Source organism: Bos indicus x Bos taurus, chromosome 7 (genome assembly GCF_003369695.1).
Source record: "Bos indicus x Bos taurus breed Angus x Brahman F1 hybrid chromosome 7, Bos_hybrid_MaternalHap_v2.0, whole genome shotgun sequence".
NCBI lineage: Eukaryota > Metazoa > Chordata > Mammalia > Artiodactyla > Bovidae > Bos > Bos indicus x Bos taurus.
In genome coordinates, this window is record NC_040082.1 from 102,691,702 (window position 1) to 102,718,756 (window position 27,055).

At 59.5% G+C, this 27,055-nt stretch overlaps 1 protein-coding gene across 7 annotated transcripts; it reads right to left on the bottom strand.

Annotated features, from left to right (window-relative positions):
- WIZ (WIZ zinc finger) lies at positions 1-26,711 on the bottom strand. 7 transcript variants are annotated; one of them, XM_027548045.1, is made up of 13 exons: positions 26,573-26,711; positions 24,905-25,168; positions 19,769-19,841; positions 15,733-17,900; positions 14,328-14,651; positions 9,455-9,625; positions 8,050-8,553; positions 6,607-7,005; positions 5,485-6,036; positions 3,832-4,359; positions 3,219-3,638; positions 2,757-2,952; positions 1-1,750 (listed from the first exon to the last, which is right to left on the bottom strand). In XM_027548045.1, the coding sequence occupies exons 2-13, from the start codon at positions 25,107-25,109 to the stop codon at positions 1,591-1,593; spliced, it is 5,700 nt and encodes a 1,899-aa protein (XP_027403846.1). In that variant the 5' UTR covers positions 25,110-25,168; positions 26,573-26,711; the 3' UTR covers positions 1-1,590. The 7 variants fall into 7 exon arrangements, with proteins under 7 accessions (XP_027403846.1, XP_027403847.1, XP_027403848.1 ...); XM_027548046.1 differs by lacking the exon at positions 26,573-26,711 and adding an exon at positions 25,937-26,056; XM_027548047.1 differs by lacking the exon at positions 9,455-9,625.
- Between the last annotated feature and the right edge of the window lie 344 nt (positions 26,712-27,055).

Genomic DNA, 27,055 nt, shown 5'->3' on the forward strand with positions numbered 1-27,055 from the left:
GAGCAGCCAACAAAATCTCTTAAAATCTCAGAAACGTTCAATAAACATTTGCAGAATGAGAAAATAAATAACAACGAAAAGGAGCCAGCAGCTCTTTTTCCCCCTTGTGTTAGTTGGGTTCAGGAAGTGTGTGTATCTCCCCACACAGGTCACATGTCTTGAAGGCAGGGCAGTCCCAGCGGCTGTGCACTTCACCCTCCCCACCAGTGAAGGTCCCCACACCCTCAATGGACAGCTCCTGCCCTCGGAGAGCCCTTTAGGCCTCAATCATGGCTCAATCCTGGCTCCCTTCCCAGACCAGCTGCCCAGGGCTCTGGTTCCTCTCCTTGGCTCACAGGAGCTGCCGCACCAGCTGGCCAGAGACCCACCCGCCGCCCCCTCCCCCAACCACCAGCCATGCCATGGAGGGCCAACAGCTGGGAACTTGGGCTCATCCCCAGACAGGTCTGGTGGGCTTGGCAGCCAACAGGAAAACCCAGGGCTTCCAGGGGCTTTTGGCGGAGGTGCTTGATCCCAGCCCTGGCTGCCAGACAGACAATGCCAGCTTGTCCACTCGACAGAAAAACACAACGCTGGCTGCCTGCCCCGGGGTGTTTCCAGAAGAGAAATTTAATCTAATTTACATACTTCTAGGTACATCGATAACCAAAATGTGGCCACTGAAAAAAGTTAAAAGGGCAATCGGCTCCCGGTTTCTAGCTGGCCCAGGATTGCAAAATAAAAAGATCGACGTTCCTTATTCTCTACACAAAACGCGTTTTTAAAAAAGTGAAAGGTCTAGGGAGCTATACATAGAAAGCAACAGTGAAAGGGGGGGGGGGGTGAGGGTGGGGAAGGAGAGTCCCACCCCCACCCCCTCCCAGGCCCCAGAGCCCCCGAGACTCTGGGAGGGCCTTGACACGGCAGGAGGCAGCTGTCAGCTCTGAGCTCTTCCTGGCTGGGAAGGCCCCTCTTGCAAGGGATGAGGGGGAGGCGGCCAACAAGGATTTCCGTGGCATTGTGGGCTCAGGCAGGGGGCTCCCAGGCCCTGGCAGAGGGCCACAGAGGGAGTATGCCTTCTCCTGAGCAAGCACCGTGGCGTGATGTGGTAGTCGTTCAACTCGGGAACTGGAGGGCTGGGGCCGATTCCCGGGTCTCACGAGGTCCGTGAGTGCGTGCGTGCGTGTGTGAGAGGATATTCACAGGGGCAAGGGCAAGAAGGAACCAGGACAGGGGTCCTTGGGGTCTTTGCAAGTGGCCACAGATGGCAAAAAGAGCCCGCCTGACTGCTGGACACGGGAGAACGCTGGTCTTCCTCCCTTGTGAACCGACTGGCTGCCGCCAGACACCTGGCCGCTGCCGCTGCTGAACCAAATGGGCAGGTGGGTGTGGGCTGGAGGAAGATGCCCTGTGTGTGGCCCCAGAGTCCTTGGGCTAGGGGAAGGGTGGCTAGCTGGCTTCCGGTGCCCCGGCTGTAGTGTGCCCGGCCCGTGAAAGGTACCGGTTTGAGGTTTTGGCTTGCTCCTTTGGAAACAGAAAAGAAAGAGGGAGGAAAGAGAGGAGAAGAAGGAGAGAAAGATGGCGTGAGAGGGGGTCTGGAATGCTTTTGTGTTAGGGTGCCTCTGCTGCCGCTGTCTGTGCCTGTGGGGCCTGAGGCTCCTCCGGCGGGGGGTCCGCTTTGGAGAAATTCATCTCTAGGATGTGCCGCTGTAAGTGCCGCACCCACTCCTCCTGGATGGAGAGGGGCCCCTGGAATTCCACCTCACAGAACCTGGGGGGGCATGGGGAACAGAGAGAGGAAAAAGTGGCCATTGCAGTAAGGAGAGGCAGAACCATAGCCCTGGCCGCACCCTGAGCATCAGGCACACCTGCTGCTCCTCACTGTGAACAGAGCAGGCCCAGGATGTGAGGAAAGGGGGACCCAGAAGTTAGGTGTCCTCCTACGTACAGCTACCTCTATCCATCATGGGGTCGTGCTAGGGCCCCCTGGAGAGACCCCCCCTATGCTCAGGGCAGTCTGCCAGCTCAGGTGCTGGGTATGAGTCACTGAGCTTCCTAAACACCTCTGCCAGGTGACTGAAACATGTGCTCTGAGGCGGAGAGGGACCCCAGGGAAGCAAATGCAACCCTGCCAGGCCCCAGGAGAGAAGGACGGGAGCCAGGGAAAGGGGGGTTGGACACCAACTCCAACCCACCTGACTCACGCTCCCAATTCACCCACTCCTCACTCTCTCAGCCTCAAATACAGAACCCAAGCTCATGGTCCTGAGCCCTGGGTTTGAATCCTACTTCTGACTTGGCCTGTGTGGCCTGAGGCAGGCACACTGCATCCCAGACTCTCAGTTTCCTGGACACTGATGGATGCGTGGACTTTACTAACAATGAACTAAGACCTATTTTTTTCCTCCTTAATCCAGCAAACACTTGCCAACTGCTTACTATGTGACAGGTACAGTTTGAGTGTTTTGTAACTACACAACTTTTAATCCTGACAACAAATCTATTTGGTGGATCTGTTATCAATCCCATTTTATAGGTGGGAATATTGAGGTATGGAGCAAGAAACTCTCGCTCAAGGTCACTAAACTGTGGTCAGAGCCGGCAACTGAACCCAGGTCTTGCAGGTTATAAAGCTCAAGGGCCTGAGGCTGTGGGGCATCGCTGTCTGTGAGGAGCCCCCACCCTGGGCCCAGCCACACCCCAGTCTGGCCCAGAGGCTCTGGAGGCCAAGCCCTGGGCGGGCGGTCTCCTCCCTCCCCCAGGGGAGGGCTGCATACCTGCACTTGAGGGTGTAGATGTTGCCCACGAACTTGACCAGTGATGTCTGGGGGGGCCGGGGCACCAGGGCGGGGACTGGCCTGACCCGGGGTGGAGGTTGCCGCACCTCCTCCAGCTTCTGGTGCAGGTCATTGGCCTCCTCACTGCCCCGGGCCGCAGAGGCATCTGGAGGGCGGGCTTGTCGGCGCTCAAATTCTGAGGTGGGGAAAAGCGGGGAGTGGGACGGGAGATGAGCCGGATGGCAAGGCCCCCGAAGAGGTTCCCGCCTTTAGCGAGTGAGGGGCAGATGCTGCGGGAATTTTAAGTCAGGATTGCTGGTGAATGGAAACCTCCTGGACCGCGGGACAGGTGGGACAGACGGTGGATGACTCAACAGGAGGGTGGCTGGGAAAGTGACCTGAGGGGAGATGCATGGCAGAGGACCCGGGGGCAGCTCGTGACCCTCCTCCACCAGCACTCACTGTTGATGTTCTGACGCTGGTGCTCCTCGGCCTTCACGGTGCCTGGCGGGCTGGCCGCCAGAGGCCGCTCACCACTGTCGGCTGCCCGGCCAGCCTCGGGCCCTGGTTCACCCCCAGCACCGCGGCCCACCACAGCCAGGCCCCCAGGGGCCAGCCCCAGGGGCGGCCGCTTGTCGCCATCGCGGCCGTGGCCGGCACTGCGAAACTTCTTGGTGAAGGGACGGCCGCTCTGGATGTAGCTCCGGTAGGCGCCCGCCTTCTGGGGCCGGTGCTTGATCCACTCACTCAGTGTCTCGATGGGTGAGCCGTTCACGCACCACTCGGTCACGCCGAACTGCCGCAGGTGCGCCCGGGCGTGACTGGCCAGAGCCTTGCGGTTTTCGAAGTAAAGGCCACACAGCTCACAGCAGGCCTCAGTGGCTGCAGGCAGAGGGGGTGCTGCTGAGCCCCAGCCCCGAGGGAGCAGGGGTACCCAGAAGGCACTGCCCAGGTCGGGAGTCAGTCCCGCCTCCCACAGGCGCCTTGACCCCCACTGGGGCTGAGCGACATGGCACTGCCCAGCCCGACAGGCCCTGGCAGATGCCCTCCCTGGACCCTGCCGCCCACTGCTTACAGGAGTGGGAGGTCTTCTCATGGAGGGTCTTTGCCTTGAAGGGCAGTTCAGTCTGGATGTAGGTCTTGGCCTTGACCTCTGCTGGGAGGAGGCGGTCCTCCTGCAGGGGCCGCTTGGCTGCCACAGAGCCCAGGTAGCCGGTGGCTGAATGCTTGGTGCCAGTGATGGGTGCCAGGGTGAGCTCACGGGGAATCTGGGCTGGCCCAGCTCCGGGTTTGCCTGGCCGGCCAGCCATTGGCGCCAGGGGCAAGGGGGCCTGCATGGGCCCAGGGGCCACTGTGGGAGGCCCGTCCTCGGTCAAGGCAGGGGCCAGGTCTCCAGCCGGCGGCTCCTTCTTTATGAGGCATGGCTTGGATTTCTTCTTGAGGATCTCCCGCAGCGTGTCGATGGGTGAGCCGTTGACAGACCACTCGGTCACGCCCATCTGCCGCAGGTGTGAGCGTGCGTGGCTTGACAGGCCCTTTCGGTTCTCGAAGAACTCGCCGCAGAACTCACAGCGGATGTCACGCACCGGCTCTGCCCGGGATGCTGCAGTGGGTCGGGGTAGGGGGAGGAGAGGGAGGCGGCGGCTGTTGGCAGGAAGCCTCCAAGCTCAAGGTCAGTGTTAAGTGCCCCGCTGCCCATCCATGCAGTCCCAGACCTGAATGGACCCACTCCCTCATCTGCCTCCAGAGGCCCTTGAGTACATGATCCAGCCCTTCTGCTGCTTCTATCACCTCATATTCTAGCTGGCTTCACGATGACTCCCTGACACTGTGATGGATTGAGGGGCAAGTGCTCCCTGGCTCCTGGACTCAGCTGCAAGCTTGGCTATGACTCCCTATGTGAAGCTGGGAGTCTCAGTTTCCTCCTCTGCAAAATGGGAGATGGAAACCACCTCTCTTGTGTTCCTGGGGTCTAAAGCGGAGCAATTCAAAACATGTGGTTTACAGCAGTCGTGGAATGCATGTGAGCACTAAGGCAGAGGCCTGGGCCCTCCTTACCTGCTCGGCACACAGCAGCTCAACCAACTGGAGCAGAATGAACACAGTGAGAGTTCGAGAGGGGAGCACTCTTGCTTGCTGTAATAGGGATGTTACAACTGCTGCATACATGGAGCTTTGTTTCAGCATTAAAGCTAAGTGCTTTACACCACTTCGGAAAACTGTAGAGTTGGGAGCATGAGCATCTCCATCTTCCAAAAGAGGAAACTGTCCAAAGTCACGTACTGGTAAGACTCTGGAGCAGCTGAGACCTTAACCTGAACTCCAAATGCCAAGTGCTTAGTGACCGGGAATATCAGAGAGACACTCATTTCCAGCACTTACACTCCTGCCCATGGCAGACATCACTGATTGATCCCTACAAGCGTGTTTTTTTTCCCCCTAGAAATCTGGATGGTAGCCACTACCAATCAAAGATGGCAGAGAGAATCTCTTTACCCCTGCCTAATGACACAATTCTGCCTCCTTCACAGGAATGTAGAATCATCAAGCAGCAGCTCACTCAGTTGGGGGTCTGCATAGCCGGAACTCTCAGTTAGCCCCTTGTCCTCTGGACCTGTGTACTACTTCCTTTTCCATTTCAACCCTGGGTGTTCCGGGTACCCCTGAGGGAAGTGAGGGGAAGACCCCTCTACCTGTTCTCCCTGTCCTGCCCCAGGGTCACACTTACACAGGTTCAAGGGGGTCATGTCTTCCCGAGGTGCCACCCAGGGACCCTCGGATGGGTGCGGTTCCCCATGAAGGGCCCCCGGCAGCATCTCCCGCTTGATCTCAACCCTCATTTGTTCAGGCTTCAGCTTCTTGGGCAGGGAGGGTGAGGAGAGGCCTGGGAACATCTTCCGGGCCGTGGGAGGAGGAGAGACAGTTGGTGAGTGGCCCAGGGGGCTGCCTGGTGGCGGTGGCAACTTCTTGGCCAGGGGTGAGAGGTGAAGGTCCGCGGGACTGCGGGCTTCCAGTGAGCTGCCAGGACCTCCGCTGCTCACCACCTTGGCCAGAGCTTTGGGGCTAGGCCCTGATGGGTTGGGGGGTCCGCCAGGCCGGGACTGGGTCCGTCTCTTGAGGATCTCCCGCAGCGTGTCGATGGGTGAACCGTTGACGTACCACTCGGTTACGCCCATCTGACGCAGGTGCGAGCGGGCATGGCTCGACAGGCCCTTGCGGTTCTCGAAGAACTCTCCGCAGAACTCACAGCGGATGTCGCGTGCCGGCTCCGGGCCCGAGGCTGCAGCGGGAGAGAGGGGCGGTCAGCTTCACCGGCACTGTGAGCATCATCACCTGCGGGTCTCCTGGTCGGCTGGGCGTGGACAGCAGCATGTCCAGGGGCCGGGGTGGTGAGGGAGGGTAAGTGCAAGGGAGGGAGCTGAGGAGCGGGCTGGGGTGGGGGCAGACCCCCGGCAGGAGCGCAGGGAGGCTCTAGAGAGAGCCTGCGGGCCTTGCGTCCTGGTGGAAAAAGGACAGAACCAAGACGCCACAGCCCTGAGGGTCCCAACCGGGATGGGGGCAGGAAGTGGTAGCCCTGCCATCCAGACCAGGGGCAACCATGGGCACCTTCTATACCAAGAGGCAGCACCCCACCCTTGGCCTTCATTCTGAGGGAAGGTCAAAGGCCGAGAGAGAAGGCCTAGCAGCCAACGGCCAGCAAGATCTCTGGGCAGAACTGGGCCACTGCTAAGGGCCCCTGTCCACTCCCGGCCTCAGCAGGGAAGGAGGAGGGACAGGGCTGTGACTCCCCACCCTGGGAGGGGCTCCAGGGCCCGCAGGGAGGACCGGGGCGGCTGAAGCGAGAACCTACAGAGGTTGAGAGGAGACGGCTCCACATCAGAGGCCCAGAAAATGCCAGCGGCTGCGGCGGCCGGGAGGTCCTGCTTCCCCCAGGGGCTGGCCGTACCCTTGGCCTTCAGCTTGGCCCTCTTGGCCGGCGGTGGGGGGGGGAGCAAGGAGAGGGCCGCAGAAGCGGGAGGAGGCCGCCCCAGCAGGGCCAGGGCGCCCCGCCCGAGTGGGAGGCGGATCTGGACGCCGGCCCTCCGGATGAGCCCGTGGAGCACGTCTATGGGGGATCCCTTGGCATCCGGGTCGCTGACGCCCAGGTGGCGCAGGTGGGCGCGGGCGTGGCTGGACAGGCCCCTGCGGGTCTCAAACCAGGCACCGCACAGCTGGCAGTCCAGCTCTCTGCCCCCGTCACTATCTAAAGCTGCGGAGACAAAACACAGGGGGGCGGTTCACGGCCGCCACCTCGGCCGGCCCTCCGGGACTGAGGCGGGAAGGCCTGGTGTGAGTCTCGGCGGCCCAGGCTGGTGGGAGTCCAAGACTCACTGCTGTGGATTTATGAGGTTTGGGGCAGCAGAAAGTCATGTTCCTTGCCTAGGCCTTTGGCGTCAAGGTGAGTGTAGAGAGCTTAAGGCTACGGAGACAGCGGGGTAGAGAGGCAGTGGCCCAGTTCTAATGGCACAATCTGAGGCTTCCAGGCCCCCTTCAGCCAGGGAAGCTGTGCAGGATGGGCTGGAGGTGACAAAGCAGGGGCACACTGGCTGCCAGGCATCACACAACCAAGGGCACACCTGCTCAGACCCTTGCTCCTGGAAGCACAGACCGTGGAAGCAGCTTCATTGGAACATGAGGTGCAACTGGGGTGCCCTGTTGGTCAGGGGGCCAGACCCTAGGCTCACTCTCAGACCCTGAGGCCCACAAATGTGCGGGGAGGTCTGAATTCCTGAGATGGCCTTTGTTAAGTCTGCTCACCATGCCTGGGAGTTGCTTCCCAAGCCCTTCTTTGCCATGCCCACAGGCAGCCCAAGAGGTATAGTTCCAGCCCTGGGCACGGAGGTACCTCTGCAAAGGACACCAGGAACAAGAGGATGTGAAGACAGGGCCAAGCATGGGCCCACCTGGCTAGTGGACCACCTGTTTACCTGCAGGACCCCAGGTGCCCCATGGGAACCCTGGCTACCTTCACTGCCCCAACCCTCAGGCCCAGAGAAGGTCAAAAGCAGCCCTAAGGGGCAAGGATGACCCTGGCAGGCTTAGTAGCCACCGCCAGACTTCCAGGGGGAAGAATGGCGAAGTGAAATGGGAGACAGGTAATATGCCCAAACGGAGACACAGCACCTTAATTAACACGCTCTGACCCAGCCGACCCAGGATACGCAGGCGCTACAGTCCCCACTGCATCCACCCCGAGCCCCGAGGCCCAGCCTGAGGCCCCACCCTTCCCTTGGCTCCCAGGACCCGCACTCACTGAGGTTCAGGGGCCCCTCGTCTTCAGACTGGGGCCACTGGGCCTTTGGAGAGGCTGGCCGGGGGCTCAGAGACAGCTGGGGGCTCTTGTCCTCAGGATTCTTATGGGTAGGGGAGCCCGCCAGGGCCAGCGATGCCTTCTTGAGGAGTGGGGAGTTGGGCGGGTGGGCCAGGCCCTTAGCTGAGAAGCCGGGAGGCGACTTGATGGCCTTGTTGACAGCAGGGGCATCGAGGGGCTTGGCCAGGGCGAGCAGACCAGGTCGTGGGGCTCCAGCGACTATCTCCTTCGGCGAGTTGGACTTCTTCGTCAGGCTTGGGGGCAGCCCGAGGGGTGTGTCAGGCAGGCCCTTCTGCTTCACAAGCTCGTAGAGGAGGTCAATGGGGGCACCGCTGCTTTCCGACTCGGCCACCCCCAGCTGCCGCAGGTGGGAGCGCGCATGGCTGGACAGGCCCTTGCGTGTCTCAAAGCAGGCACCGCAGACCTCGCAGGTGGTCAGGCTCTGGGCTGGAGGGTGAGACCGAGGCCGGGAGAGCTGTCTGTGAGGCTGCACAGGCTCTGCTCTCCCGCTGTTCCTCCCCCTGGGGTCCCGCTCACGCAGGCTCCTGGCTTCTGTCAGCCCCTCCCACACTTAAAATGACCCTAATGAGGCAGGACTTGGCCTGTTCAGTTTTCAAATATAGGAAACTGAGTCTCAGAGAGAGGGGGAGGAAAAGTTGTGCCCAAAGGCACACAGCAGGAGGCAGAGCCCTTGGTGGTCCACGCGGTGACATGCTGTTCACATTTCTAATGTACCAGGGTGTCCTGGCAGCAAGTTTTCACACAGACGCTGACCTGCTAGGCACACACTTTAAAGAGTAGCTTAACTCGTGCCCCAGATGCTAGGCTGGTGGCCTCAGCCATGGTCTCCGTGGGGCCCTGTCTGCACGCTTTTCTGCAGAGCCCTCATCTCTACTTCTCTGCCTTGCTGTCCCCCAACGGCAGTGACCCCCAAAGACAAAGGCCAGGTCTCTTTTGCGTCTCTCACATCCCAAGGGTCCAGCACAGTGCCTGCCATTCCTGAGTAACAACCTGAGAATCAACGGAAGGACAAGGCAGTTTCATGGAGAAGATCAGATAGCTACCGACAATTACAGTCAGCGCATGAACTGGATCTGGGGGTGCGCTCCTGATGACAGTGCCCACTGCCTCTCTGGATGCCCCTCCCCTGACCAGGGCTCGAGGCCAAGCATGCCTGTGGCAGCAAAAACTCAAGAGAGAAGACAGCCGGGGGTCTCCTTGGTACCATGAGATGCCAGAGAGAAAGCTGTGGCTAACCGAGGGCCTCCCCACCATTAACCCTCCAGCCCAAGAGCTCCCTGAGAGCATGACCAGCCTGGTCAGCACCCTTGTCACCTGCGCCACTCACCCTTGAGGTCCGGCAGCTCTTGCTTGCTGCCATGAGGAACCTCTGCAGCCATTTTGCTGCTCAGCCGATTGGCCACCTGCTCCAGGGGCCCAGGGACAGGCAGGCTCTTCTTGGGAAGCGGGGGGGAGCCCAAGTCCATGGCCACCATTGCGTTTTCCTCAGAACCCAGGCCTGTGAGGTTGGGAAGACAGGCTCAGCCCAGGTAAGGTGTGGGTTGTCTACCCCTGTGAGGACGGAGGGCCAGGGGCGTAGGGCTGGCAGTAGTGGGAGCCTTCTTCCTCATCCTTGGTGCCTGCTCTCACTCTGGGACGCAGCTCACCCCATGAAAGCTGAGGCTCCATCCATAACCCCGAGCTCCGATACGATGCAGGGATGTCGAGGCCGCCAACTGACAGCACAGACTAGGAACAGCTTCCACCTACCACAGCACAGACAGGTCACCGGACGCAGTGCTAATCTCAGAGAAAATATCTCTCCAGGCAGAGAGATGTCTCTGGGCTCCTCTCTGCGGAGCGGAGCATCTGTCAGTCATGGGGGTACGGGTAGGTGGCAGTCAGAAAGGGAATTCGGAAAGAAAAGGCCAAGGTCAGAGGCCACAGAGGCAGTGCAGAGGCAGGCAGCACAGGACTGGAAGGGAGGCTCCCAAAGACTTGTGGGGAATCTCCACCAGGCAAGACAACTGGGGGCCCTAGGTTGGTCTTCTAATCTCAAGCTAAGCCCAAGGAAAGGGTAAAAGTAAGAACTGTGAGCCTGGAACAGCCGGGGACCTGACGGGACAGTGAGAATGGGAATCACTGAACTTTCTCAGAAGTTTCTGAGGCATCCATCAGGCTGGAAAGCTTCTCTGGGTAAGATGTATGAGGACACAGAATCAAAAGTGAGTTTTCATGGTCTATTTTTTTGGAGAAAGGAGCCTGAGAGGCCTGTTGAGTCCGAGTTTTAGCGTTCAGAGCATGGAGAGAGGTCAGAATGAAGGAATGGTGTGTCAGATGGGGCCCTGGAGGTGCTCCGTGTTATGAGCAGCGGGAGGTGGGGAGGGACGGACAGGTAGGTCCCGGGCTCAGTCTGAGTCCTACAGAGGCAAAGAGAAAGGAAGTTGGGGTTCGGCGGGGGTGGGCGCCTGGGACGCCGAGGACTTTGTCAAAGTCTCCGGGTGGAGTGGGCTCATCTGTCAGTCGGGGCAGCGACCGTGTCAAGGCTGAAGTGACTTGGAGTCGGTTTCCGCGCCGGAGGAACAGAGGCTGCGGTGAGAAGCAAACCACGGGCTCCAAGGAGCTTAGCGGCTATCTGTCAGATGGGGTGAGGGTTCAGCAAAGTGGCGGCGGAGAGTGTTCCTGAAGCTCGGGACCCTGCGAGCCGCGACAGGAGGCCCAGGGTCCCCGCGACTGGAGCGCTTGGGGGGAGGGGAAGTCCCGGAGACTGGACGGCGGGTGTCTGGGGCGGCGGCTGCAGCAGGGGCCGGGCGGGACGCCAATTCTGCCCTCCCCGCACCCTCCCCGGCGCGGGCTCTTACCCGGCGCGGGCGCGGGCCCGAGCCCCGGCTCCGGCTCGGCCTTGGGCCCGTCCCGCGACGGCGGCGGCGGCGGCGGGGGTGGGGGCGGCGGCGGCGGCGAGGGAAGAGCCGCGGGGCCCGGGCTCGGGGGGCCCGGCGGGGGCGCCCCCGCGGGCGCGCGCTCACGGGCGCCCCCCGCGCGCGGCCCCGCCGCCGCCTTGCTCTCCGCTTTTGTCACTCGGCACTGGGCGGTGGAGGCGGCCATCTTGGCTCCGGCGCACGCGGGGCGGCCGCCCCAGGCGAGAGCAGCCGAACGCCGAGTGCCGCCGCCGCAGAGCCTGCTCCGCTCCGCCCCACCCCTCGGGGTGCGCCCAGGGCAGCCAGCCGAGCGCCGAGCACCGCGAACGCACCCCCCCCCCCCCCCCCACACACACACCCCGCCCCCCCCCGGCCCCCCCGCCCGCCTTGTCCCCGCCCGACCAGAGGAGAGCTCGCGCACTCACGCACGCAGTGCTACTGGTGGCTGCCAACTGCTGCTCTAGCCGGGTCTCAACGGCCCGAGACATTCTCCCCGTACCCTGGACATCTCTAAGACTACGATGGGAATCCTCCGGCCACACGCATTCGCCTTAACAGCATCCAGGCTCCTAGAGCCCGACGGGCGAACCTAGGACCTGCCTGGGGACACTGTTTCATTCCCTTCCTTGGAAGTCTCCCCTCCGGGTCAGGAATCCTGGAAGACACCTGATTCCCAACCAGGAGGATCCCCCAACATCATGCTGGCATCCAGCTGTCCCCTGACGGCGCTCTCTGGCAATCCTACTGAACTCCACACAAGGCCGGCACTGCACGTTTCAAGCGCAACCTGCTTCTCCCTCCCCCAAACTAAACGGATTGCCCCCAGCTGTTACTTGACAGCTGGGTGGGACTAGCATCTGACCACTGCCCCGCCCCCAACTTGGAGTCCGCTCCCCACCGCCCACTTTGGGAGGCATGGGAGATCCTTCTAAGAATGGCCGCTTCTCGTGGTTGGTGCCCGGACCTGGCCCTTCTGTTGGACATCGTTTCTCAAGGCTTCTAGGATCTTCTCAACCACTCCTTAACACCCTCACCCACAACATGTTCACTGAAAGACTGATCATACCCCTAACCCCCCAAGGACAGGGCCAGTGCGGTAGCAGGCTGACTCCTTTGTCCCAGTGACATGGTCAACTTCCTCAGCACTAACTGGGGGCTGGACATTGGTCTTCTGGTAGAAACAGAACCTGGCTGCTGGTTGCGTGTTGTCATCCCCTGGGTGCCTGAACCGGGTGCCAAGTAAAGGGTGTAAGCCTGACATCCAGGACTCAGAGAAAGAAGGGGCCAAGGTTGGAGCCTATAAACTGCTTCCTGTCCCCTCCTTCACCTCCTTCCCCTCTCCCACCCACGACTAGCCACCTTCAGAGCAACCGCACCTCCCAGCCACCACTGAGACACCAGGAAACCTAGCCAGGTTATCTGAGCTGATTGCCTAGGGGATAGCCTTCACAGAGGCAAGAAGCCTGAGGTCACGGCCCCACTCCGCCTCTCCCTGAAGTGTGACCTCAACCAACCACTATCCTCTCTCTGTGCCTCAAATCTCTTCCTTGTCCAAGGAGGGGAGAGGGCTTCAACAGCCACACTCTTCCCTTTGCAGACCCTCAAATGTCCTTCGGTCTTGTGGATGGATCCAGCAAAGGCAGAGTACAGATCTAGGGGTATGCGTGTGTGCGTGTGTGTGTGTGCGCGCGCGTGCGCGTGTGCGCTAAGTCACTACAGTCGTGTCTGACTCTTTGAGACCCTATGGACTGTAGCCCGCCAGGCTCCTCTGTCCACAGGATTCTCCAGGCAAGAATTCTGGAGTGGGTTGCCCTGCCCTTCTCCGGGGGATCTTCTTGACCAAGAGATTGAACCCACATCGTTTATATCTCCTGCATTGGCAGATGGGTGCTTTACCACTAGCACCACCTGGGAAGCCCAGGACCCTGAAAACTCCAGATAGGAGAAACAGAAGGAACCCTTAGCCCCAAGCAGCCCCTGGACAATTCCCCTGTCCAGGTACCTTCTCCATTCCTCAGAGCCTACGTTCTCCTCACTGCTGAGTTTTTCTCCTGTGAGGTTCAGTAAAGACTCCCACAAAGTCAGGCTTTGTCGGGCTGAGTCCTTCATATTTCCACTTCCTCCATGGAGTCCTGCCCCAGGCTCCTTCACCAAAATATTACTTCTGGATCTCCCAAGCCTCTGACGGTAGCACCTAACGTGGTGCTCAGAAGTCTAGCTGTGCTGCTTGGTGGCTGTGGCAAAGCCGATGACCCACGGTTTCCTTATCCAAAATACAGGAACACAGAAACCCTTAGCTGCATGGAACTGTTTTGAGGTGTAGGTGAGGTGAAACCTTGGGACACAGCAAGCACTCACTTAAGGGAGGGGTTATCAGTGCTGCTGGACACAGTGCATACATGTGTGCTCGGTTGCTCAGTCGTGTCCGACTCTTTGTCACCCCGTGGATTATAGCCCACCAGGCTCCTCTCTCCACAGGATCATCCCAGCAAGAATACTAGAATGGTCGTCGTTTTCTCCTCCAGGGGATCTTCCTGACCTAAGGATCGAACCTGCATCCCTGTGGCTCCTGCATTGGCAGGCGGATTCTTTACCATTGAGCCATCTGGGAAGCCCAGATGGACACTGTAGGCACCACTGAAAATCTAGAATGTAAACTCTAGATCTACAATGTCCACTTGGATTACCACTAACCTTGTACTAACTGCCTTTGACTCAACAGCCATATGTGGCCAGTGGTGGTGACCCTGTAGGACAGTATGAGTCTCTAGAGAACATTTCCATTGCCTCAGGAAGTTCCACCAGACAGTGCTGCTCCAGGTAAAAGACATCATTAAGATCAAGGATTCTGAAGCTTATGCTTTCTGGGCTTTCAAACCCCAGCTCCACATGCTTTCAGCTGTATGACCTGGGCATATTAATGAAGATCTCTGAGCCTCAGTTTCCTAATTGATAAAATGGGGATAATAACACCTGCCTTTAAAGGGTTGTTATGAGGATATAAATGAGTTCATATTTGTAAAAGGCTTAGAAGAGTATCTGGCTCCTAGTAAAGAGATCAGTAAGCCTCTGTTAAAACCACTGTCAGGCAGGGCAGGGAGGAACTGGACCTAGACAGAGCCCTGGCCCAGCCACTGAGTAAAATAGGACCCCTAAGTGGTGGGACAGTAGTCAACCTACTTGGTAAAGTGACTTGAAAACACTTGCAGGAAAGCAGAGTGGCGGCCCACCTCCCACTCCTCCATCCCTCCAGGCCCCTGGGAAGGGTCAGGGCTCCAGCCTGCCTGCCCCCTTTCCCCTTACCATCTCCGTAGGCTGGCCCAGGGTCCTCAGCCCAGGTGGGTGGGAAGGGCACTGTAAGAGGTAAACGGGGCCGGCGGGAGGTCAGGAAGCCACTAGGCGGCACCCCAGCTTCACGACACAGCGGGCTGGGGGGCCGCTCAGCAGCCGAGGTGGCCAGCAGCTCTTGCAGGATGTTGATGGGTGAGACAGTGAGCTCCCAGTTGGTGATGCCAAAGTCACGCAGGTGGGCCCGGGCGTGGCTGGACAGGCCGGCCCGAGTGTCAAAGCCGGCCCCGCAGAAGTCACAGCGCATCAGGCTGAAGGTGCCCGGGTCAAAGTTAGCCACTGTGGAGAGAGAGAGGACATAGACTGCCTGAGTAGGGGGCGGGGTGTGTGTGTGTGTTACTCTACATCCTCCGCTCTCCAGTTCCCAGGGCCACTGCCCCAGTGGATCACACACCCCGTGCTGGTCCTCACCCTGGATGCCTCCCTGCCCTTTGTTGTACACGCTCCTGCCTGCATCTGCTCACTTAAAGAAGCTTTCTCTTCCTGGCCTTCTATTGTCTCCCTTCACACAACTCAAAGCATCAGGGACCTCACCCCCAGAAATACTTCTCCAGGATCGATTTGCAGTCATTTGGACAAGTGTTTGATTAATACCCTTCTTTCCTCTAGAGCTCATGTCTGTATCACCCCAGTGTTATCAATGAAACCTTGGCTGAATGAAGCAATGGATCAGTGGGTGGCATGCCTTCCTCTGGGAATCTGCTCAGATCCCCCAGAGTTGGGGATCTTCTCTGGGCTTCCCTAAACCCCTCCCTGAGCTGCCCCCATCACAGCCCAGGTCCCTTAACATTGTAACTGCCTAGTTTTGTGGCAGTCGGTCCCCTGCCCGTTCCCCACAGTGTGCATACACACACACCCTCTCAAACACCATACCAGCCCCTCCCCATGTAGGCTCCATGTCCGCCAGTATCAGAACTCCTCAGGGCACTCATGTGGAGACAGACCTCTGGAATCAGAACCTTGGTGCCTGGAAATCAGCATACCTCACAGGCAGCCCCAGGGGTTCTGAAGTCAGCCAGGGTCCCACCATGCCTCTGGCACTGTGCACTCCAGAAGGGCAGGGACTCCTGTTCTGTTCATTGTGGTGACCTCACTCAGTAAAGATTTGTCGAATGAAGGATTCAGTGATATTTTCTGCCTGGGGCTACACTCTAGCTACTGGAAGGGCCAGACAGTTGGGATGTCCCCATATCTCCTCTGATGTGGTGACCTTGGCCCCAGCTCCCTGCCTTCACCATGCTGGGCACTACAGGGAGGCTTTAGATTGAGGGTTTGTTGGTTCAGGACTCAGCCACCCAGCTGTGCATCTCCCCGGCCTTGGCCTCGGATGGGGGTGGGTGCTGGAGTGGAGCCACCCTACCTTTTTTCTTCTTCTTTTGGAAGGAGAACCTGCGCTCGATGGCCTTTACCTCCTCAGCAGAGATGAAATGCCGCACATTGTAGCTGACACCCACGCGGTTCAGGTGGCCCCGCACGTGGTTGGCCAAGCCGATGCCATTGTGGAAGCGGTCAGGGCAATAGGGGCATTTCCGTTCCTCAGGCTTCAGTGTCACCCCTGGGTCCCCATCCAGGAATGGGTCCAGCCCCAGAGGGCCGCCCAGTGGCGTGTCCAGGAGCAGGAAGTCCAGGGGGTGGGCGCCCCCCAGCCCCAGCTCCTCAGGCTGCAGCCTTGGGGGGGCCCTGGCCGCCGCAGCCATGACTCGCGGCCCGAGTTTCGCCACCAGCACTACAGGCACCATCCCACAGAGCTGCTGCTGCTGTGCCCGCGAGGCCACCGCCGTCTGCAGGGCTTCTCGGAATGTCCGCTTCAGCTCCAGGGCTGACTGTGGGATGAGGCCGGGGCTGGCTGGCGGCGCAAAGACCCTGTTTTCAGGGGGAAACTCCATTTCTGAGGCCAGCAGTAATTCTTCCTCCTCCTCCTCCTCCTCCTCCTCATCTTCCTCTTCACTCCATGGGTGCCTCTGGTCCTCCAGGTGGCCTGGGAGCCCCTGAGGTTGGACAACACTCTTGCTTCTGCTTGCCTGTAAGGAGTAGGCGGCGGATGCTAGTGGCGAGGGGAAGGCTGGCCTTCCCAGGGGCCTCTGGCTCGAGCATTGTGGGAGTGGCTTTGACAGTGGGAAATCCCTCGTGCCCAGCTGCTGGCAGCCTGGGCCAAAGGCCAGGCTGGGGTCGTATCCAGCCGGATTCTCCTGCCACGTGGGGGCCAAGAGCGGCTCAGCTTTGCCAAAGTAGTCGGCGGCCTCAGAGAATCGGGTGTAGGCGTCCTGGCTGGTGCCCGGCCGGCTGGCAGGGCCCTCCTCCTCAAAAGCCTCACCATCCTCCTCCTCCCAGTGGGGATGGGCGTGCACCAGCCTCACATGCTCCCTGAGCAGGCTCTCACTGGGCGCGGGGAAGCCACAGAAAACACAGGCACTGAGGCCCGAGGGGTCCTCATAGGGCTGGTAGGCAAGGGAGGTGGCGTCGGGGCCTGGGCTACCCGCCCCGCTGCTGCCCCCGAAGGGCTCCTGGGCCGCTGGGCCCCGTGGCTCCTGTGCGTGCAGCTTGGCATGCTGCACGAAGGCCTTGGAGGAATTGGTGCCAAAGACGCATCTGGGGCACTGCAGCCGTGCCTCCCGGCCCGCGTCACCTGGGACCTGCTTTAGCTTCTGAATCTCCTCAATGATCTTTTCCCGGGAGGCCTGGTGCAGCTGGCGGTGCCGCTCGAGGGCACCAGGGTCAGCAAAGGCCCAGCCACACTCGCCACAGGCCAGCGGGGCCAGCTCAGCCGGTGGCTCCTGGCCCGGGGCTCGGCGGTGCTGGCTCATGTGCTCCAGGAGGTGCTCCTTTTGCTTGAAGTAGATGCTGCACTCGATGCATGGGAACACAGCTGGCTCCTCGTCTTCGTCCTCGTCGGGGCTGTCTGCCCCCTCGGCCACCTCCTCCAGGAGCTCACACAAGTAGGGCCTCGTCCGGATGGAGGACAGCAATGGCTGCAGCCGCTCCACAGATGCCTCTGAGTTCACCGTCCAGGTCTGCGTGGCCACCTCTGAGGCGGACCGGGGCAGGCTCCACTCGGACGGCTGGGTCAGGCCCTCCAGGCCTGCCAGGTGCTCTCTGGTGCCCACCACCGGCCCATCCAACGTCTTCATGGTATCATCTACGGGCATGAGCACTGTCCTGAAGGAGGTAAGGGGTGATGGCTGGGGAGGCAAGTCCATGTCCAGCCCCGCATCCTGGAGCGGGACCGCCTCATCTGCGTCTTGCAGCCAGTCGAACCTGGGGCGGCCCCGGGGGACCTTCTCAAATACCTTTGATTCCCCTTGGTGGTGGTACAAGAACCTTCTGGAGCCCTCCAGCTCAGCATGGGGCTTCACGGTTCTCATGATGACGGAGTCCTCAAACCTCTGCTCAGATGCGAGGTCCTCCCCAGCCTCCTGAATCAGGGGGCGCTCCCAAGGCCCCCGGCCATCCAGGGGGCCTGGGTAGTGGCCCAGGGGATGGGGTGAGGGGGAGCCCGGTTGGAAGTCCAGGCTGCCTCCATCCCAGCAGCTGCAAGGAAGGGCCAATGGGGACAGGTTAGCCACAGGCCTCGGTTTCTTTTCCTTGGGCAAGGGACAGTGAGGGGGTGGGGGGTGGTTCCCAGGCGGTCTGAGACAGGTTCCAGAGAACTCAGCCCACGGGGACTGAGGCGGGGAGTGTGTGGGTGTCAGCTGGGAGGTCGGGGGAGTATGTGTGGACCCTTCCAGAGCAGCTGGGTCAAATATGAGATTCAGCTCCCAGGGCTCATGCCTGTGTATGGAACCCAGCCCTGCTGCACTGTGGGGGGTGGGGGCAGGGGCGGAGTGTGCAGAGACCACAGCGGGGATCACAAGGAATGTCTCCAAGTCTGGTGGCACAGTCAACTCTCATCTGTCCCCTGGGAGGGTCCTAGATGACTTTCCCATTTCAGTTACGCTGCAGGCTGCTTTTTTTGTCTTGGTCCTCCCCAAATTGGAGTTATTTGTGCATTGAGTTTCCTCTTTCCAGCAAATTTGGTAAAACTCGGCAGCAGGAACCACTCAAGAGAATGCACTTTCCTCCCTGCGTCTCCCGTCTTGGGAGGAGGGCAGAGTCAGGCCCTGGGCAGCCTGTGGCTCCAGTGACCCTGACCTCCTTTGAGGGGCAAGGGGAGGCGCGGCAACCTCACTGAGCCTCAGTTTTCCAGCCCTAAAAATGGGGACAAGTCCCGAGAACCAAGAGCTTCCGTGCCTGTATGCAGTGACTGAGGGAGTTTTCTCACACCGTAATCAAAGAACACTTAACACGCTGCAGGTGCTTATTTAAATGATGGCAACCACAAGCTTTCAAATGGGAACCTTGACCCCGTGAAGTGCAGGGTGAATGTGACACAACTCAGTGCTGGGAAACGCTTCACTTGGCCTGAAGCCTAGCTCCCAGTAGGCCCACAACCAGTGTGGGTTCTTATTATGACTGTTCCTGATCGATTTCTCTCATTTTCAAGATCTGGCCTCCATAAACGGCTATGACTCACACCCATGGAACAGATGTGGAGATGGGCTCTACTGCGAGGCTGAGCAGAAATCATGGGGTTACCTCCATGTTAACGGGCCCACTCCCCACAGGGCTATGGCAAAGATTCAGTGGGGTAAAGTCCCACACTGAGAGCACAGTATACAGAAAGTGCTAAATAACAGAGCTATTATTAATCCCAATATGGATGTTGTTACACATTAGCGCCTGCCCATCCATTTAATAGGGGGCTTCACTGGTGGCTCAGATGGTAAAGAATCTGCCTGCAGTGCAGGAGACCTAGATTCAATCCCTGGGTCAGGAAGATCCCCTGGAGAAAGGAATGGCTACCCACTCCAGTATTCTTGCCTGGAGAATCCCATGGACAGAGGAGCCGGACGGGCTGCAGTCCATGGGGTTGCAAAGAGTCGGACATGACTGAACGACTAACAGTTTCACTTTCAAGCCATTTAATAAAAGGTTGCTGCCATCAGCACTGCTGTTGATTCCTGCTCCGACGCTACATCCCTCTGGTCTTCGAGGTGAGGTTGTGAGATGCGCTACAAGGACTCCATTTACAGATGAGGAAACTGAGACTCAGAGAAGCCGAACCTTATTCTAAGGGTCACCTGGCAGAGACAGGACTCCGAGGGTCCAACCTCCAGGCTCTTGGCCTTCTGGCCCTGCTCCCGGCAGGGATAATGAGAGTTGACTGTCTGTGTTCATCCCAGTCCTCCCACCACCCCCTGCGAGCGCCCAGGGGCTTGCCTGAGAGGAGCCACCTCCTCCTGCCTAGCATCCTGATTCCCTCCTGACCCCGTCTCACTCCTAGGGGCTTCTCTTGGGCTTAGGTATGTCCTGCTCACCCCCCTGCCCTCCCTGAGGTCAGGGCCAGCGTGGCAACTCACCAGCTGCTGATCCGATGGGTGGCGGAGGTGGCACGGGGAAGGGCTTCGCTGAGGCCAGGGTGGGGCTGCCCATCTGCAACAGAGAGGGGAGACCCTGAGGGGCTGGGGTCCCCCTGGCTGGGGCCCTTCACAGCACCCCAGCTCTGGGAGCCCAACCGGGCACCTTGGAAGGGCCCAGCTAGCTCCCCATCCCTCTCCCCTGAGAGGCCTCTGGCCTCTGTACTCCTGAGCCCCGAAAGGGTTTCTCTGGAGGGGTCCTCTTGGCTTTCCTAGGGGACCATCAGGGCTTGCTGCCTTCAGTCTTCCTCTCTTTGTCCCCCACCTAGCAGCCAGGGTGATCTTTTTTTCTTTTTTTTAAGTCACACCCTGGTAAAAACTTGCCTGGCTTCTCATCATATCTCCAATAAAAGCCAGATTCCCAACTAACCACCTGCAAGGCCCTGCGAGGTCAGACCTTTGCGGGTCTTTCCAGCTTCGCCGCCTTCTCCTCACCCCTCTCTCACTCTGCCCAGACAGCTCATGAAGCTTCAAGCCCACCTCACTGTTTTTGGCCTTGGGGCCTTTGCACTGGCTATTCCCTCTGCCTGGAGAACCCTTCCCTGGCCACCTGCTAAACTGAGCCTCTGTGATTCCTCACTCATTGCCTTTTTTCTTTTCTTTCCTTAGCACTCTCTGAAATTGCCAGGGTCCTCCACTGGCACATAAGCCACCCACTCCCACCCCAGGGGCCTCGCTCACTGCAGCATCTCAGTGCCTGGCACAGGGCAGGTACTCAACCAACAGCTGCCAGATGAAGAGTAAGGAGCCCTTGAGCCTGAGCTGCAGAGGGCCCATCCCTGCCTCCTGCCTCCCAGACCCCCTTTCAGGCCTACGACTTGGAATCACGTCCCTCCTAGGAAACCTCACACAGATAGAGCCAACTCTCCATTATCCGCCTGTGGAGCCAATGCCTGGAGTGACCACAGGAATCCTGGCCTGTGCCTCCTCTGCCTGCCACGCCCGCCTGATGCAGGCAAGCATGCCAGTCGGGGCACAGGCCAATTGCTGGGGCCAAGGTTAACACACTGGGAGATCTTGTGCCCCATCCAGAGCCCAACAGATGCAATTGCTGGATCAGCTTCAATTTGACGATGGTCCAGAAAGAGGGCTAAGTGCTGGGGTTAGTACTGATACTTTTCCCAATCCTCTACTTTCCAATTTGCCCAGGAGATTGAGAGCCGACTGTCAGGGGCCAAAGAATTCAGAGCTGATGAGGGTGGAGGGGAAGGGTCAGCAGGCTGTGATCACCGCCACAAGGGTCTTTCTGTGGAGCCTGAGAGAAGGCGCATGACTGGCACGTGGCCTCCAGGAGGTGAGAGTGTGATGGGGATACAGGAGTCTGCATCATTTAGAACAGTTTCTCAAACGTGGTGCTGCTCACTTGAGGGGCTGAATCATTCTCTGGAGTGGGGGGCATCCTGTGCGTTGTGGGATCTTCAGTAGCACCCCTGGGCTCCACCCACCAGATGCCAGGAGCCACCCCTATCCTTGAACCTGCAGTCATGACAATCAAAATTGTCTTCAGACATGGCCACAGTGTCCCCTGGGGGTAGAATCTCCTTCCTTTGAGAAGCTCTGTGGTAGACAGATGGGGAGCAGGGCCAGGTCAGGGTTGAGCCCGGATGCAAGGGTCAGGGGAGTGCTGGAGAGAGTTTGAGGTTTGGGGAATGAAGGCCTGGACCAGCTAAGGGAGTGAGACCCCAAGAAATGTGTCTCTTGAGAACACAAGAGTCCCAGACGTGAGCTTCGTGGGAGAGGCCAGCCAGTTCACGTAAGTCCGAGGGTCCAGATGTCCTGATTCTGAGATTCTGGGACCCCAAGCTCCTGAGATTCCGAGTGTCCCAGATTCGATGGTTCTGCGATTGCTGTTGTCTAAGAATTCCGTGAGCCAGGGGGCTGTACTGGCCTCTTTGTTTGAGCGGCTCCAGTGAAGCACCTATTTTTAGGTGCTTTGGAGGAAGCAGACCAAGCAGGGTGCCGTATCCAAGACTGTTGGGGGAACTGGGGGCTCATCCGCAGCTTCCACCATTGGAAGGGGGTTCAGAAGTCCCTATGGGTCAGACAAGGCACTCTGGATGCGGCCCCCAGTGATGGCTGTGCTGAGGCACCCTCGTTGGCTCCTGCCATCTGGGGTCCGTCCCCAAGAGGGTCTGAAAGTGAGCAACTGAAAATGAGAAGGGTGTCCGTGAGCAGCTTGAAGCCCAAGCCAGGCAGCTTGGCAAAGTGGCCAGGAGTCTAGACATCAGAGTCAGACAGATCCAGTTCAAGGCCATGCAGGAAACTGAAGGGCATGTCTTTTTCGCTCCAAGCCTGTTTCCTCCTCGATATAAGGGCAACAGCTACGGCCCCAGTCTGGAAGGGCCAGAGACGGGCGCCAAGGGAGATCACAGAGTAAATGCTCAATCCAGAGAGTCGGCGGTGGGGGGAGGAAGGGGGGTGGTTTGCCCAGGTTGGGGTTTAGGGTTGGCTCAGACACCCCCCAAGTTAGAAGGTGGAGGCTTGACCGAGAACCTCAGGCCCACTCACTCCACACTCTGGGACCCCATGAGGGCAGAAAGGATGCATTGTTCGTCCTTTAGCTCCCTGGTCCCAATGCCAGGCATGCACCAGACTCTTCAGAAATCCATATGGACCATCCCAGCCCCCAAGCTTCAGGTGCACCCAGGAAGCCAACCAGAGAAGCCAAGCACTGGGTGAGGGGCTGCAGGTGAGGCCAAGGCCAACAGCTATAATGGAGGACAGAGGAGGCAGTGGACTCATCCATGTCTAGGTGGAGGAGTTTGCAGTAGCTCCTCCAGGGGTGCTCTTAAGGGCCTCCCAGGACTAGGTGGGGATGAGGGAGGACCCAGGCTTCAGCATGGAATGGCAGCCTCAGAGGCTGTTCCTATTTATAGGCATCACAAGACTCCTAGGGCAGGTGCCTAGGGAAGGCGGGGTGGAACGGGCTAAGAGGGCAGTGTGGCAGACACTCTGTCTGAAGCCCAGACCCTTCTCCACCTTCCAGGCCATGGCCCTACTCCAAGTCAAGCCCTCGCCCCATGCCCTAGATGCTCAGTGGTACCATTAGGAGTAGACCTGTCCCCTCTCAGCAGCCACAACCCCCCTCCTCCCCAGGCACATGCCCTGGACCCTGGTGGACTCCCCAGGGGGAGTGAGCACACATCTACCCACCTACCTACTTGCTCCCTCTCTCCAGACCTGCCATTCTTCTTTTTCTTTTTTGGCCACACCACGTGGCACATGGGAATCTTAGTTCCCTGACCAGGAATTGAACCCACACCCTCTGCAGTGGAAGCGTGGAGTCTTAATCACTGGACCAGCAGGGAAGTCCTCAGACCTAGGACTTCTGCCAGGTAGAGCAGAATGCCCAGTTCCTCAGAGCCAGACCCAAAGAGGGTCCTAGGTCCCAAAGTCCGTTCCCCAGGACTCCCACAGAGTCAAAGTCCTGGACCTGCCCTGGTCAGCTGCATGACCTGGGACACAGTCTTGCCTTTCTTTGGGCCTTGGTTCCTAAGAGTATGGGGGAGGGTATGGTTCTTTGAGCAGGGGTCTTGCCCTCTCGTGCTCCTACATGACATCTTTGGGTACCACTAGTCACCTCCACACCACTGCATGCGTGGAGCCCCCTGTCTGGATGTCCCCTGTCCCCTGCCTGACTCACGGTTCCTCATCCAGGACTCTGGGATGTCCCCCAGCCTGGCCATCCCCCATTGCAACCTGTGCAACTACGTCTTAACAGCTGGTGGCTGGTCTGTCTGTCTGACCCCAGATGGTAGGGTTCAGCAGGGGCGGAGGTGGTGTGTGTGCTTGGTCCCTGGCTGCGCACCAGTGTCCAGCCCCGAGGAGGTGAGCATGCCATGCTCTGTAAGTAACTGGACTTCATGAGCCTCACTAAGGTGAGCTGGGGCAGGTCAAGGATGCCCTGACATAGGGTGGTAGTGAAGGATGAAGGCTGTTAAGCCAGGTTACTGCCTGGCTGTGGGCCCTTGGGAAACTGACTTGACACTTCAGGATCTGAGTTTCCCCATCTCTAACAATGGATAATAATAACTGAGGTTACCCCACACAGTTCTTTTGAGAATGACAGGAGATGATCACGTAAAGGGCTTGGCATGTAGGAGACCCATGATGAGGTGCTTGGAGATTCCTAGAAACCAAGGCCTTTAGAGCAGACCAAGGAGATAAAGGGAGACACGGGGTACATCAGCCTACACCGCACCCACCACTCTTTAGCTACACCAGGCTCCTGCCTGGCCCTTGACTACACCAGGCTCCTCCTTACCATAGGGCCTCTGCACCTGCTGTTTCAAATTCCACTCCTTCAGGGAGGTTTTCCCAGGTTCCCCTAGGCATGATCCTGGCACTCTGTTTAATACCCTCACAGCACCTGTCACTACCTGCCCTTATGTTATTTGTGTAGTTGCTTGTTGTCTGTCTCCCCGACTAGAATGTCAGGTCCCTGAGGGCAGGGACTCTTGTCGCTTTTGCTTACAGCTGTATCCCCAGCAGCTAGAACGGAGCCTGGCACATGGTAGTTGCTGAGTATTTAATGAAGGAATGACAACTCTTTAGGTGGGGATGGTGCGAGATCCCCTTTTGATGGGAAACAGAGGCATAAAGGGATGGCTGTCATCCCTGACTGCTCAGTCTCTCCCCAGCCACTAGGGGGCATAAGCTGTTTGGGCCCCTGGCTCAGAAGTGGGACTCATCAAGACCTTGTAGCAAGACAGAACTGGAATAGACTGACGGGAATGGGGGCATACCTGGAGAACAAGTGGGTTCAGGGAGGGGAGCTCAGGGGTGCTAAGCTGAGCATCTGGACCCCATTAGTACGAGCAGAGAAGGAAGCCAGGCAGACCTGAGTCAAGTCCCAGCTCCTTGCTCTCCACTGGGGTGGGCCTTAGTCAGGTCATTAGTTCCCGAGACCTTTGTTTTCACAACTGTAAAATGGGCAACCAAGCAGAAGGCAAAGGCTCTGAACCCAGGCAGACTCAGGATCCCAACTCAGCCCCTGATGGGCTGGGTGACTTGGCCCTCCCTGAGCCTTGGGGAACTGGCTGGATGCTCCCATCAGGGCCACAGGGCCCACCCTCTTACCAGAAATGCCACCTCTGCCATCCAGAATGTCTCGAGGGCCCTCCTTGGTGACAGGCAGGTAATGGGTAGACCGGAAGATGCAACCTTCCCCCTCAGCAACCTCGGCCCCACCTTCGATGTCCTCTCTCGGCGCTGGGCCAGGCAGTCTCTCAGGACCTCGAGGACGATCTGGGGCGGCCAGGCCGCCTGCCAGGGGCCCATCCATAGATGCTCTCTGCTTGGCTCCACTCAGCTGCTGGCCCGGCTCAGTGAGGCATTGTAGGTCTGGTGGGGGCAGAGAGACAGGTGCTCAGGGGAGGCTGGAAAGGGATTCTGCCTCAGTTTCTCCTTCCTCGAAGCCTCTGTCCTCACCCTTGTGGTTTGGTGCCTCAGTTTACCCCCAAGCACAGATGAGCAAGTCCCAGTGCTGAGGCCCTATCCCTACACATTGATCTCAATGGTCTCTAATCCCAGCACACCTCGGCTTTCGTCCACAACTCCTCTCTTTGCACTGCCTCAGTTTCCCCCACTTTACAGCATTCACGCTTAGACACCTTGCTTTCCTGCAGCATTAAACTTATTACTTCTCTTAGATGCCTCCCTTCATTCATTCATGGTTGCACTTTTCCCAGTTGTGAACTCACTTCCATGCACATGCATATTCTATGCGTGTGCCTCAGCACTGCTACACTCTGATCCCATACACTGTCTCAAGTCTCCCCATCATTACCCCTGCACTTTTCTCACTCCTGTTGCCCGGATCAGTTACCCCTCACTTTTCCCACACTCCAACCCTCCGTCCACACACAACCTTAGGGTTCTCCAGCATTAACCCTTTCACCCTCACGCTCAGCCGCAAGTGACCCCAGCCTTCACCCTCTTGCTTCACCCCAACGTTACCCCTCATGCATACCCAGCCTGGGTTCCTCCATCCCACCCTCCCAAGATCTCTCCAGTCTGCGGGCAAAAGGGAAGGATGGAGCTCCTGGTCCAGAAATGAGGACCCTGGGGAGGCCATGGGGGGTGGGGGCTGTCTTCTCCACCTATAAATACCTTCAAGGTAACGGCGGAAAGTGAAGGGCAGGAATGAGGCGCCCTCCCCAGGGAGATGGTAGGGAGGCCGATCCCAGGCAACCGGGGCGGGGCCGGGGCTCCAGGCCTGGCTGCAGGCGCTGCCCTCGAGGGCCTGGGGGCTCCCAGGGGGCCTATCCGTGGACTGGCCGTTGTGGTGGGGGTCCCTGCCCAGGCCCCGAGGAACCACCTGCGGGTGCCCACCGGGTGGGCACTGCCCGCGGGGAACCGGCGGGACCGCAACTTCGGAGCACTTTGGCAGCGTGGGGAAGGGGGTTCCCTCCTGGACGCCCCCGGAGGTCGTAGGGGTGGTGGCGGCGCCGCGCCAGCACACCCCTCGGGGCGCCAGGGTCCACGCGATGCGCCCTCCGCCCGTGCACCTCGGGGCGGGAGACCCCGCGGGACGCGCCGAGGTTGGGGGGGGGGACACCTGCCCCAAGACCCCCGCTCCTCCCCCCAACCTGTGCGGCCCCGCCCCCGACCAGGCCCCGCCCCTACAGGCCCCGCCCCCGCCCCCCGCCCCGGGGGGTCCCGCCTGGCCCGGCCCGGCCCGGGCCTCCCCCTCCCAGTGCCGGCTCCGCCCCGCCCGCGGGCTCCCCAGGCCGGGCCGGGCCTCACCGGGGAGGCGGCGCCGCCAGCTGGGTGCCGGGGCTCGGCGCTCCCTTCTTTGGTGCGGCCGTCGCTGCCGCTACCGCCCTTGCGGCTCCCGGTGCCGGTGCCACGGCCTCCGCAGCCGCCGCCGCCTCCACCGCTCGGGGGACATTGTCCCTTTAAATCGCTCCCCCCGCCGCCCCGCCCCCCCGGCGCGCCGCCGTGACCTCAGCGCGACAGCCCCGCCGCGCCGCCATGATGGGGAGGTCCGGGGCGCCCCCCCGCGCCACCCCGGTGGGGGGGCAGCCAGCAGGCGCGCCGCCATTTTGGGAGTGGCCAGAAGGGTGACCCTTAAAGGGCCCGCGCGACCTGAGAGTCCAGGGAGAGGCTCTGTTACCATGACAACACTCTTGTCCTCCTGTCCCTAATGGCTCTTCATCACCCCACTGGTTCTTCCAATGCTAGGCCCGCTAATAGCACCAGAAGAGTGGGAGGGGGCAGAGAAGTTCC

What these genes read in the sequence shown, in the direction of transcription:
- WIZ (XM_027548045.1), bottom strand. Translation starts at nt 25,109, where the DNA reads ATGGATGGGCCCCTGGCAGGCGGCCTGGCCGCCCCAGATCGTCCTCGA. An exon ending in CATGACCCCCTTGAACCTGT is followed by an intron (nt 4,360 to 5,484) that starts GTAAGTGTGACC and finishes GACCCACTGCAG; the next exon opens with CATCCCGGGCAGAGCCGGTG. An exon ending in ATCTACACCCTCAAGTGCAG is followed by an intron (nt 1,751 to 2,756) that starts GTATGCAGCCCT and finishes ATGCCCCCCCAG; the next exon opens with GTTCTGTGAGGTGGAATTCC.